This window comes from Elgaria multicarinata, chromosome 12 (genome assembly GCF_023053635.1).
Source record: "Elgaria multicarinata webbii isolate HBS135686 ecotype San Diego chromosome 12, rElgMul1.1.pri, whole genome shotgun sequence".
Lineage (NCBI taxonomy): Eukaryota > Metazoa > Chordata > Lepidosauria > Squamata > Anguidae > Elgaria > Elgaria multicarinata.
The window spans coordinates 34,085,355-34,098,531 of record NC_086182.1 but is presented as its reverse complement, the minus strand read 5'-3'; the positions used below and the strand labels follow the sequence as shown (position 1 = coordinate 34,098,531).

The 13,177-nt window shown below is 42.3% G+C and overlaps 1 protein-coding gene across 2 annotated transcripts in view; it reads right to left on the bottom strand.

Moving 5' to 3' along the window:
- ARHGEF12 (Rho guanine nucleotide exchange factor 12) overlaps nucleotides 1–13,177 on the bottom strand; it is an 84,911-nt gene that overhangs the window by 41,842 nt on the left and 29,892 nt on the right. Inside the window, exons 2-6 of one of the 2 annotated variants that reach the window (XM_063138980.1) lie at nucleotides 12,241–12,264; nucleotides 11,180–11,268; nucleotides 7,025–7,081; nucleotides 1,802–1,900; nucleotides 605–654 (exon numbers count right to left, since the gene is read on the bottom strand). In XM_063138980.1, coding sequence (XP_062995050.1) covers nucleotides 605–654; nucleotides 1,802–1,900; nucleotides 7,025–7,081; nucleotides 11,180–11,268; nucleotides 12,241–12,264 — 319 coding nt within the window. The remainder of the gene's footprint in view (nucleotides 1–604; nucleotides 655–1,801; nucleotides 1,901–7,024; nucleotides 7,082–11,179; nucleotides 11,269–12,240; nucleotides 12,265–13,177) is intronic. The other variant, XM_063138981.1, reaches the window with a different exon arrangement.

Sequence of the window (13,177 nt, the reverse complement as noted above, 5' to 3'; positions counted from 1 at the left end):
GAATTTCGCTCTATTGCCATGTTAGACAAGAATGCCCTGAAAGAGCTACAGGGGTAAACAATTTGGTGCCCTACAGTTGTTTTGAACTGCAATTCCCATCAGCCACAACAGTATTGCAAATGGTCAGGGATTATAGGATTTGCAGCCCAAAACATTTGGAAGGCACCAGGCTGTCTACCCTGATCTAACCAAACCTGAAATGGATTTTCTTCGCAGGGATTTTACAGCCAAATTGCTTGTTGGTGGCTCTGAGAACTATTTGAGAAAGAGAAATGAATTAAACTGTGCAGCCATGCCGCAGCTCTGCCTTCCTACATGTACGCTCACTCGCACGCATGCACACCATGCTTAAAGGCCTTTTAGCGGACATGTAATTGAAACCTTGTGTAATTTACATAAGCTTACAAAGCAAGGTTATGAAACTAGACTGCATCTGGCAACAGGCAACTTTCGCGTACTGCCAGTTCTAAATATAGGAAAATACATAGCGCCTCAAACGTTCCTGAGAGGTAGGTCTGGGCAAAACACTGACGCAGTTTGGGGGGGGGGGCACTGAAGCATTTCTCCAACAGTGATTTACTGTTCCGACAGCAAGTGTTCCTACCTTAATGATTCGGTCACCAGTTTGAACCCCAGCCCGCATGGCTGCTCCATCTAGAGGGAAGAACCAGCCATTTAGAAGTCAATACATCGTTTCCAGCATTTTTCTTCTCTGGTGTCCAAGCAAGAGCCACACTATATCAGGTAATGCAAGAGCCACTCTCTACAAAGAGTGCGAGCACTATGCCACTGTCACACACAGCACGTGTGGACTCTGGACTCACGTGCACAAGCTACTGTAGACCATGCAAGTCCCTCACTTGTCCCTGTCCCTCTACCCCACAGACAGACAACGGCAAGACCAGCATAGACCACAAGTTGACATTGCTGGATTCCATAAAATGACAAAAGGACACTTTTGTCTACTTACAATGCTTCTAGTTTTGGCCTAACACACTAAACTCCACTCAAAACAATGAGACTTACTTCTGAGTAGTTATGCATAGGATTGCACAGCAAACCTGTAATGTGGGAGGTTGCCATGCAGATATATCAATAGAGGCGAGACATCTGAAGCTACTGTTTCAAGAGTCTGTAGAGTCTACAGTGTAGACTTTAAGATTCTAGGAAATTAATGCGATTTGACACTGCAACTAGATCCACAACGTATTATAAAAATAACTAAGTTCCTCCATAGCACAGATAAGGAAGCACTTTTACCAATTCAGTCTTTGGAATTGCACAATTCTCCCACTTTACAATCTAGCCTCATGCAGGCCTGTAGTGGCTACAACAAGCATAACTGCTAGACTCTTCTTTCTTCAATAGCATAATTAGGGTCATTTCACAACAGATTTATAGACTTGAATATGATGTCCAAATTATGCTTCCCATTTGAAAGTCAATATTACACACTTCCTATCCGACATACTATTTGGCACTTGGATATTGTGCTTCAAGCACAGAAAGTGTAACATGAACTGGTCGTTAGTGTTATGCTGCACATTTTAACTTTTGGAAGAATGCATTGGTTTGTGTGATCCACTTGTACACCCATAACATACAATAAAATGATTGTGTTCATTTCACCAGGTATACACTGCAGAAATATGCAACTCTATGCAGCACGTTTGTACAGTACAATACATGTAAAAACAAACATATTTACGTCTCATATTGTACAGATAGACTAAATATGCCTGCTAAATGTGTGCCTACTAAAAATGTGAAACATGAAATAGCCCTGAACACGCCTACTTACCTTCTTTGACGGATTGCACAAACACTGGATTGTCTCCACTGACTGTCAACCCAAATCCATTTTCATCCCGCTGGATAATAACACAACGTTGAACAAGACCTGTATAGGGAAAGAGAGGCAAGGCAAAGAGACACAGGTGTAGGCAGCAGACCAGAACCTCATCCTGGCAAAAGATAATCACAGCCTACAGAATGGAGACGGTGTGCAAAGCAAAGCGGAGGGTGTAAACAGATGGAGAAGAGAACCAACGACAGGGGAACAGAAGCAAGGAAATTACGTCATCAGGCTGGTCATGCTTACAACATTGGTCACGTGACACAGAGGTATAGCAAAGAGAGAGGCAGACTCTTGTGGTACATCAGCCACATTTTAATCCAACACAAACCTTGAAAGAATAGAGCTATTAAGTCATTTTGCACAGGTGTCTATATAACACCTACATTTACTACAGAACTACGGTTTTCTATATAGCACGTACACATTGAACATAAAACCTCCCACTCCAGGCTGTGCACAGATTCACCATCTTCAGGTTTGTAGGGTTTAAGGGCAACTTCTCACTATTATGGAAATGACCATCAATAAGCTACCAGAATGGTTGAGGAATGGAAGTTGATCACATTTTCTACATATTCAGACTGGCTGAACAAACCACACATCAAAACAGGCACCCTTTCAAAACAGAAATAATTTGGTAACGTATTAGAAGCTGTAACATCAATGTATCAAATTAACCTTTTAAATAAGACCACAAAAGTTACTAACCTGCATATTTTTAAACTACGCTGTGTGTCCATGCTGGTTGCAGGGGAAGAGACTTCCCCTTCTTCTGTGGCCAGTATGGAAAACACAAACTATTGACTCCTCAGCAGGCTAGTTTTAAAAATCGCCTTCTACAAAATGGGCCAGCGGAGGCAGGCCAAAACAATCTAACTCTCCTCCACCAGTCTATTCATTCACCTTCAGGGAATTTCTAAACACCTATGGAGACCAGGCAAGTTGTTAAATGCAAAGGCAGTATTAAATACGACCATTTGCACACGTGCTTTCAGTAGGCAACAAAATTTAAATCTTTCTGAGTATACATCTCTAGTTTACTGTAAAACTTTAGTCATAGTCTTTCAAAATCAATGGGAATTGTATCATAGGCTTCAGTCAGAAGTGGACTTCATCCACCAATAACAAATGACATCAGGACTTTGCCTTGTACAAAAGCCTTTGTTTTTCCTTCCTGTTCTCTTTTAAATAACATTGTCACAAAGTGTATTTGCCCTTTGGTATTTGTTGCAAAGTGTTGGTGTGCATTAGGAAGCTGTCATATAACCAAGACTCAGCTTTGGTCTAGCTATTTACTGGTAGGAACATTTCTTTTGAAATGAAAAGATCTGGTTGTTTCAATTAATTGGCCAACTAGTTTGAAGTACAATTCATGTAACAATAAAGCACAATTAAGGGATCCATCTAAACTTCACTAACTGAATATCTATCAATTCAGCCAGCTATTCATAGAACAGCACCTGTGATAGGTGAAATAACTTCTAATTAATTCACTCTGTGAGAAAAAACAAAACTCAACCCGGTGCAGCAGCAATATCTCATCAGTACTGCAGCATTCTGGATATATCACATTAGCAATAGCTCATACACTCCCTGTAGAACTCAAGCAATTCAACATTTTTCAATGTCATGCAGCAATTTGATGAAACAGGTATAAGACTTGTTTCACATATTTATTAGAGTACTGTCGTTGCCCCAAGAAGCAAGCTTCATTCATAAGCAATCAAGGACTTTCTACCTAATTCTCAATCAAAACAGCAGTCTCCTCAAAAAGGTAACTGCCACACCTCTAATCACTAACTTTTGCCACTTCAAGATATTTCCTCCCTGATGTCCAAAAGCAAGCAAAAAGACTGCAGTCATCAGCAACACAAAGCACAGCATTCTCTATTTGCAGGTTCTTAAATAGCTTGTCCCATCCAAAGCAAATACTGCAAACCTTTTCCACACAGATTTCAGGACCAGTCAGATAAGGAGGAGGGGCGAGAGAGCCAGCAAAGCAAAAGACCACTGAAAAAGAAGGAGGCATGGAATCCACACAGCTAAATCCTAACTGTAGACAGAGCTTCAGCAGGAAGTCTGAGCGGAAGCAAAAAAGCCTTGCGTTAGGAAGTCATGTCTCATTACACATATATGAAAAGCCAGGGCACAGTACAGGCAGAGGAAACAAACTACAGAAAAATTCCAACAGGCACACAACACATTTCCTGTAATCAAGCCAGGTTAGTTATTTCACAGGAAACTTTATGGCATTGGGATTTCCCAACAGCAGACTAGGGAAGAGTTTTTACCACGGAAGCTATGACTGGCACTTAGACCAATATCAGGCATATTAAGTACGATAGCATTGCAACTTTTTTTAAAAATGCAAAATACGTGATCGTCTTTCTGTATATAGCAGAAGGATATGCAAATACTTGCAGAGGAGGGGAATATTTTCCCCAAATGAGATTCCAGTCCAATAAAACCAGTTCCTCTGTTCCAAAATGACAGCTTTCATTTCCTCAGAGAGATAGGTATGCTGTCCTTTAGGGCAGCCTTCCTCAACCTGGGGCGCTCCAGATGTGTTGGACTGCATCTCCCAGAATGCCCCAGCCAGCTGGCTGGGGCATTCTGGGAGTTGTAGTCCAACACATCTGGAGCGCCCCAGGTTGAGGAAGGCTGCTTTAGGGGGTTTCTGCAGCCATAACTCTAGTTGCTACTTAACTCTCTTTATGAACTTTTCATCTTGAAAATGCTCCTAGCTCTGAAAACTTTGCATATGCCTTGTAATTATTATGTAATAAAAACATTCTATCAAGACTTGGAAGACTCGGTACCAGTTAGGCATCTTTTCCACCCTGCAGAGCATTTCAGTGAAGATGATTCTGTGGCAGAGAACAATTAGTTCGCAAGCCAGTGCAGAATTCATAACAAGATCAGGCCCTATTCCCTTTCAACTCTGTCGTCCAATGTTTTTCTAGAAGCGTGTGAGATTTCTTCCAAAGTGCACTCCCTGGAAGCTAGGGAGCAAGTGAAAGAGCAAAACTAGTATGATCTAGTTTTGAAAAGAAGTTAGATGCTTTAAAAAAGTAACTCAATGACCTGCTTTGCATGCCATGCTAAGCCACAGTGGGTTGTCATCAAGGGTTGTTGCAGGGTGGCTTAGTATGATGTTCGGACCTGCTTTTGTGTCAGGAGTTGCTTTTCACAAATAAGTCACCCTGAGAACCCATGGCTTGTAGAGGGGTTTAGTGTTGCTTGTTGTGACATCCAAACTATGCGGCAGGGTCTTGCTATTTACTGTGTAATCTGTACAGCACCATGTACATTGATGGTGCTATATAAATAAATAATAATAATAATAAAGGGAGTCACTTCAGCATGCATTGTTTAAAATGCCAAGAGAGCAGCCTGGCAAAAATGGCAAAAAAATCCTTTGCAATCTTGCTAGTGTCTCCACTGCCATCTACCCTCCTCCTCTGCTGTTAGTGTCCACCCTTCACCAATACTGCATAGACACTTGGCAATGTCCCTTTCAGGTTGGCAGCCCTTTTAATAATTATTTTTGAGTCCTTAAAAATTGCACAGGTGAGTTTGATTTCTCCCCCTCTTCGGTCCTGCACAAGTGGTGCACATTCACAGGACCGGAGCAAGGCATATTTTCCTATTTTATTCACATGCTTCATTGATTGCTAAATTGGCAAAGCAGAAATAAGTGCCACGTGCTCTCGCAGTAATTACACCCACACCAAACGTTCCCATCTCGTTCAGCTGCCCCTTTCAGAGTTTGATGTCAAGGGAAGTGCTGAAGTGGAGGAGGTATTTGACAGCTGGCATTTCAAGATATTATGAGGGGGAAATTGACAAGTGGCATTTCTAGATGTGCAAAGGTCATACCAATGCACTTGGATACTGTACTAACTGCTGTCATACTTAAGAATGTAAACTGTAGCCATGTGAATGAGGTGCACTTGTGCACTTACAAAGGTCCGAAGGAAAAAAATACTGATAACATTTGTGCAAATTTGAAGGACTGAAAGCTAAACTACAATACTGACCCCTTTTTCACAAACCTGAAGGCCTTGAAAAAGAGAGGATTGCCAACATTAAAATTGCACAGAAAAGGAACAGTGATTGGATTCCATAGGGAATACAAGGCTCCGAGATTTTGTGCTTTGCAGCTTATAGATTTGATACATTGCAATCAGGGAAGGGGGGAAGCTCTCAGCTGTTGGGAATATGAGGATCTGAGAGGGGTTATGTGGCAAAGGCAGCTGGGATACATGCTGAGAGCAGATGGAAGGACTGAGGGAGGAAAGAAGCCAAGCTACTTCACACCTGATCATCTTTTGGGAGTAACATGGGCTGTTCAACAGACAACCAACCCACAGTGACTTATTCTCAAGGTGGTTTAGCATGACATGTGAAGTCACCCCATACTGGGTCTATCATTAGAAGGTTCAGTGCAAACCTAGCATAACAAACTTAATGAGCTTGTGGAGCCAAAACAGAATAGGTATCTGCCTTATAGCACATTCTGTTTCCCTTGAAAAAGAGTGACTTATGGGGGGATTTTTTTGGGGGGGGGGAATCCAGGGAAAGCACTGGGAATTCTGATATGGAAGAACCTTACAACTTCATGTTTACCAAATTAAACTAAACCTTTCATTCACATGACAAATAGCTGCAGGCCAGAAATTCAGGGAAGATATTTACAGCTACAAAGCCACACGGAACCGTGCTACACAGTTCTATGCTATCAGTTTTTCATCTTACATACAGTAAGGAGAGATCACTATGGAAAATTCAGCAAGTGATGGTAAGAAGTGAGAAAGTGAAGTTACTGTGCCAGTTCCAACACACCTGCATCAGTACTAAAACCTGTAGGATCCATATCCACTGATCTAGGTAATAGTTGCTGATTCCTGATAAGACTCCAACTCAAAGAAAGGTTTCCCCCAGAGAATGGAAGACAATACAGAAGACATCTGACATTTGCTACAGGATGGTTAGTATTTATCAGCAAGCTTGCACATTTAAAGCCACATTAAAAGCTGAGTCCTTTCCCCTGCTGCAGAGTAAGCCGTGCATGGCAGGAAAAGGGCAGAGGCCTTGGGCACACGGAACATCTGCATGGAGCACACTGAACAAAGACACAAGGCTGCAGCAACTGCTTCAGCTTACCATATGTCTCGGATCTACTCTCCTCTGAGCTATACTTTGTCTTCCTGGAGGAGCTATCTGCACGAAAGCAGGAGAAAAGGAGAAAGAGATATAGGAAATATGGAGAGCAACAGGGAGAAAAATTCATAAAAAACAGAATGATTTGTATAATTGGGTTAATTCATGCAAAACACAAAACAAGGTATGAGCAAACACAGAGGTGATAACATTTGAAATCAGAATGTGAATACCAGAGGTTTGAACTATACAGGTAAACAGCACACTATAAGGTTCTGGAAGAAAATGATACCATAATCAAGTTCCCTCTTTTCTACAGCAAATAGTGAACTGAAGAAGAAGTTCTATGTATGATCAACATGCAGGCCCTACTTTGTAAAGTACCATGTAGACTGACGTTGCTCTATGAAATGAGTTCCCAGCCATAGCAGGAATAGGGGCAAGTCTTGAATCTAGCTGGCGGGGAAATATTTGTTTTCTAGCCCTGCTACCCAATATCCTTCGAGAAGACAGAAATCACATGATGTTTCATGGCTGTCCTGAACAGACTGCCATCACTAGTTAGGACACAAAGGTCAAAGGATCCTGAACGCTCAGAATACTATAGTTGCAGATTAACACGTTGGGCTTCCACAAAAGAGAATATAAATATTTATTCGTTGCTGTATCCCACTTAAATAAGTCGGTTTTCAATGCCCCTTTAAATTGTATTTATTTGGCACCGTAAAGAACTACTGTCCATTTTTATGTAACTAGCCCACCCCATTTCTAGAGATGAAGACAGGTACCACTTTTCATCCACCCCTCCTAACCAAACTGTGAGACAAGTATTCTTTCCATTTTACAAATGGGGAAATGAAACACTACCCAGCATACATCAAGTTCAAGCCCAACAAGCTACCCCGTGGGCAAGTATTAACAAAAGGGATGGTATAACCCATCTGGTCCAAACACAGTAATTTGGATCTCCTCTGTAAATATGCAATGTTGCATATCACATTCTGCAGCCTTCAGTCAGCTCTCACCTGTTGCACGATCTTGGAGAATAATAGACTAAACAGCAAAGTGCACAGACAAAAAGCAACACACCACATGGGGCCAAGAGGCTCACCCGCAAGCCAGTCACACAGTTAGGAGCACATAGCAGTCACTGGGTTAGTAGGTTGGGGTGGGTGGAACCTTCACATGCAGACTAATTTCCAAGACAGCGCTAGACTCGGAATGCAACACAGATGGTCTACAAGTATAGGGAAAAAGAAAGAAAGTGAACATCCATGTCCAGTTAAAATGTATTTAAAATACAAAATGCTTGAGTGCAACTTCACTCAGCAGACTGAAAAGGCCATTCTTCAGCTCCCACTGTTTAATATTTGCTCCACAGAAATGGCTGTACTTAAGTAAAAAATGACTGATCTAGCCGTGCATCCTGTTACTGTCAGCATTCAGCATTAGATATTAAGAAGGAAATGGCAGAAAACTTCTGCCCAAACAGTGACGTTTGAACAATCGTGTACTAAAAAATAGTTAAAGCAGGAATTACCAGGAAAAGAGAGAAAGACTGATACAACTTTGTGCAGGGTTTTGCACAACAAAACCCTCAGCAACCCTTCATCTGCACTGTGTCACCTGTGCTAACTGCAAGTCATTTATCTGCTCCTTAGCACAGTGGAAATATGGACACACATGCCAACATAATCCTTATGCAGCTTGCAGTTGTCAGGTATGCCAAATCAGCAAGCCTGGTATCAGCAAAACAGAAGACTGCACTTCTTTTACATAATTGCTTCCTAAAGCTTTAGGGCCCATATACAAAAGATACCTGATCATATCTCTCAATGTTTCCAAAAGGCAGCCGCACGGGACTCCAATTCTGAGTGGAACATCAGTGCTGGGGAGGCTCCTCCCACAATGCCACTGCTCCAATCAAAAGTGCAGCCTCAGGAGATGATAATCAAATCAAACCAGAATGGTACAGCTCGAGGATGTGGACAAGGTGCTTGGACAGGTCCGCGCAACCACCTCTGTACTGGATCCTTGCCCCTCTTGGCTAATAAAAGCTAGTAGGGATGGAACAGCCGGCTGGGCCAAGGAGGTGATTAATGCCTCTCTACGAGAGGGAGTGGTCCCAGACCGTCTGAAAGAGGCGGTAGTGAGACCACTCCTGAAGAAAACTTCCTTGGACCCGGAAAATCTTAGTAACTACAGGCCGGTAGCAAATGTTCCATTCCTGGGCAAGGTCCTTGAGCGGGTGGTGGCGGGCCAGCTCCAGACACTCTTGGATGAGACTGATTATCTGGATCCATTTCAGTCGGGTTTCAGGCCCGGCTTTGGCACGGAAACAGCCTTGGTCGCCCTGTATGATGACCTATGTCGGGAGAAGGACAGGGGGAGTGTGACTTTGTTGATTCTCCTTGATCTCTCAGCGGCTTTCGATACCATCGACCATGGTATCCTTCTGGAACGTCTGGCTGAGTTGGGAGTGGGGGGCACTGCATTGCAGTGGTTCCGCTCCTACTTAGCAGGACGGCTCCAGAAGGTGGTGCTTGGGGGACATTGCTCGGCCCCGTGGACTCTTCAGTATGGAGTTCCGCAGGGATCGGTCTTGTCCCCCATGCTGTTTAACATGTACATGAAACCGTTGGGTGCGGTCATCCGGAGTTTTGGAGTGCGCTGTCATCAGTACGCTGACGACACGCAGCTCTACTGCTCCTTTTCATCCTCATCAGGTGTGGCTGTGGATGTGCTGAACCGGTGCTTGGCTGCGACAATGGACTGGATGAGGGCAAATAAACTGAAGCTCAATCCAGACAAGACTGAGATGCTGCTGGTGGGTGGTTCCTCTGATCGGATGGGGGGTGTTCAACCGGTTCTGGATGGGGTTGCACTCCCCCTGAAGGAGCAGGTTCGTAGCTTGGGGGTTCTCCTAGAACCATCTTTGTCACTTGAGGCTCAGGTGGCCTCGGTGGCACGGAGTGCTTTCTACCAACTTCGGTTGGTGGCCCAGCTACGCCCCTATCTGGACAGGGATAACCTAGCTTCAGTTGTCCATACTCTGGTAACTTCCAAATTAGATTACTGCAATGCCCTCTACATGGGGCTGCCTTTGAAGACGGTCCGGAAGCTGCAGCTTGTGCAAAATGCAGCGGCCAGATTGATAGCTGGAACAGGGAGGTTTGAGCATGTAACACCGATTCTGGCCCGCTTGCATTGGCTGCCTATATGTTTCCGAGCCCAATTCAAGGTGCTGGTCTTAACCTATAAAGCCCTACATGGCTTGGGACCACAATACCTGATGGAACGCCTCTCCCGACATGAACCTACCCGTACACTGCGCTCAACATCTAAGGTCCTCCTCCGAGTGCCTACTCCAAGGGAAGCTCGGAGGATGGCAACAAGGGAGAGGGCCTTTTCAGTGGTGGCCCCCCGACTGTGGAATGATCTCCCCGATGAGGCTCGCCTGGCGCCAACATTGTTATCTTTTCGGCGCCAGGTCAAGACTTTTCTCTTCTCCCAGGCATTTTTAACAGCATTTTAACAGCATTTAACAACGTTAAGTTTGTTTTTAATGGACCCTACAATTGTTGTTTTTAAATGGATACTGTTGTTTTTATACTGTTTTTATGTGTGTGTGTGTGTTTTTAAATTGTATACTTTTAATGTTTACTATTTTTAAATGTTGTAAACCGCCCAGAGAGCTTCGGCTGTGGGGCGGTATATAAATGTAAATAAATAAATAAATAAATAAATAAATAAATAAATAAAATAAATGTTTGAGATTCAAACATGTAGCACATGTAAATTTGGCCCTATGGCTTTAAGTCACTGCTTCCACCAGGTAGTAAATGGGTATTTACTACCCATTTGAGTAAATACCCAATAACTTCCTCTCTCTAACTAGGCTTAAAACAAAACAAAAACACTAACTACACAAGTCCAGATGTACACAACAGAAGAGCACAACTATGAAGAATATTGTGCAACCCCACTTACGAAAAAGAGATATCTAAAAATATTATATAAGCAGTGTGAAAAAGGAAGCCATCCATAGCTTTTGAATGTAACATCAGTGAAAAAAGTTAGGGGATTCTTTAAAAAAATTCTATGTGCGGTTTGCTATGAAGCAGTGTATTGTTGTGTGGGTGGCTGTGAGGATTCTACCTGTAGGGTCGAAGTCGTGGGCACTGATGCAGCGCTCAACTTTCTGCTTCTTGTCTGCTGGAGACTCTCTGCTCAGAATGCTGCCATGCCTAAGCCAAACAAAAAGAACCATAGATTGAATACTTACAAGAATATCAACAAAAAGAACCATAGATTGAATACTTGCAAGAATATCAACAAAACATAAAGGTCTATAAAACTGTAAACTCTGCAGGACTAGGAAATCTGATCAAGTCCTCCCTGTTATGTCCAGTGAAGGGGTAAATTTTCACTGTCATTCTATGTGCCTAGGAGCTCTCTATATCTGTGGTGAATATTATCCACATTTCTAAAGAACGAAACAAAAAACCTATGGCTTTACATAAAGCTGCACTGAAACTATTTTACTATCTTTGCAACCTTTTTAGCAGGCGTTGAAGTTGCAACTGACGCTTCAGAAAAGGACAAGAAATTCATTTAAAAAATGCACGAAGACAACCTCTCCCCATATTTACCTTCATGCTTTTGTCTTCTGAAATTGTTCACGGCCATGTGAATCTCAGCCATTTTGTTCTACAGTGCCAGAAAACACAAAAGAGTTGCCCAGCTGCCTAAGCTTTCTCATCTACCAATAGGAAGGCTGGGGAAATGTTGACTATATAAATGCGCTACTCTTTTCTGTCTTCCATCACTATAGGACAATATGGGTGTAATCATCACGAGTGCAAACACCCACAGATTTTTCCCCCTCAAGGGGTAGGGGCCACATTTTACAATACCTCAGTTTTGCTTCTGAATTTTATGCTGGGTGATACTTTGCCTCAACTCCAGCTTTATACTACCATGTGCTGGGGTCTCCAAATTATTTCTGTGTGAGGAAGCAATGTTCCCATACATAGGCAAGGCACACATGATTCAGCTCCCTCCTCTTATAGATAAGTCATCCTGGTCACCAGAACTCTAGATATAGACCAGATCAGCTAGCAGTATCCAAGGTCACATTTGTCTTTGCGGGGGCAGGGGAGAACCAAAGTTATTTTCATTATAATCACATATAAGTAGTCAAATCCTCAAGAACTTACCTTGTAGGTTTTTTAAGGGGAAACCTGAAAAGGAAAAGGGGAAAAAATTAGTGTAGCATAAATTGTTGATTGATGACTCAAAAGTAACATGTCATTTAAATTCATAATTTGTTCCTCATAATTCATTTTACTCCATCTTTTTATAGGGGGTGTTGAACAAGTGTTTCAGTTCTCCAAAAGTAACTAAAAAAACACTGAAGACTTCTACTCCATTATCCCTTTTGTGTGTCCACATGTTTCCAATTCCTTGCACATCATCCATAAACCTTTGCTCTAGGCAGTGCTTCTGTTGTAGGAATATTTCATTTCTTATTGCTTCTGAGAATAAGTAACACTTCCTCCAGATACTGTATTAATTGCAGTACAATCACAGGCACCCCAATAGTGTACTATAGCATTAAACATATAGAGATCTGAATCACAAGGTTAAAAGACTAGCATAGCTCAGTAACTCCTTTGGAGTTTCTCTACACCCAAAAACTATAGTGACTAGTTAATTTATCCCAAAGTTTAGCACATCGGAATTTAATAACAGACATACTGTGACTTTAGCTATTTAAAACAACAATTAGAAAGATGTTTAAGCATTTGCACACAGAATAAATTGGGTGACTCACTTCATTCTACACATCTACCTACATAATGTCATTTACAAGCTGTAGAACATTATCACACAATCAAGCAAGTCAGTTCTAAAACTGATAAGATTTCTTTAACAAGAACCAGCATTTATACTAAGCCCCCAATGTTGCAGTAGAGCATCTGCCAGAAATGAGAGCAAACTTGTTCTGAAGCCTGCAGAGGTAAACACTCAGAAATACCATTCTGGGAGCATAAACTCCAAACTCTTGTCTTTCTTACATGAGAATGCCAGTTTCCAAACAATGTTGCATGTGTCAAGGGGAGAACTGTTCCAAAGGGATTCTGGGATAGATTC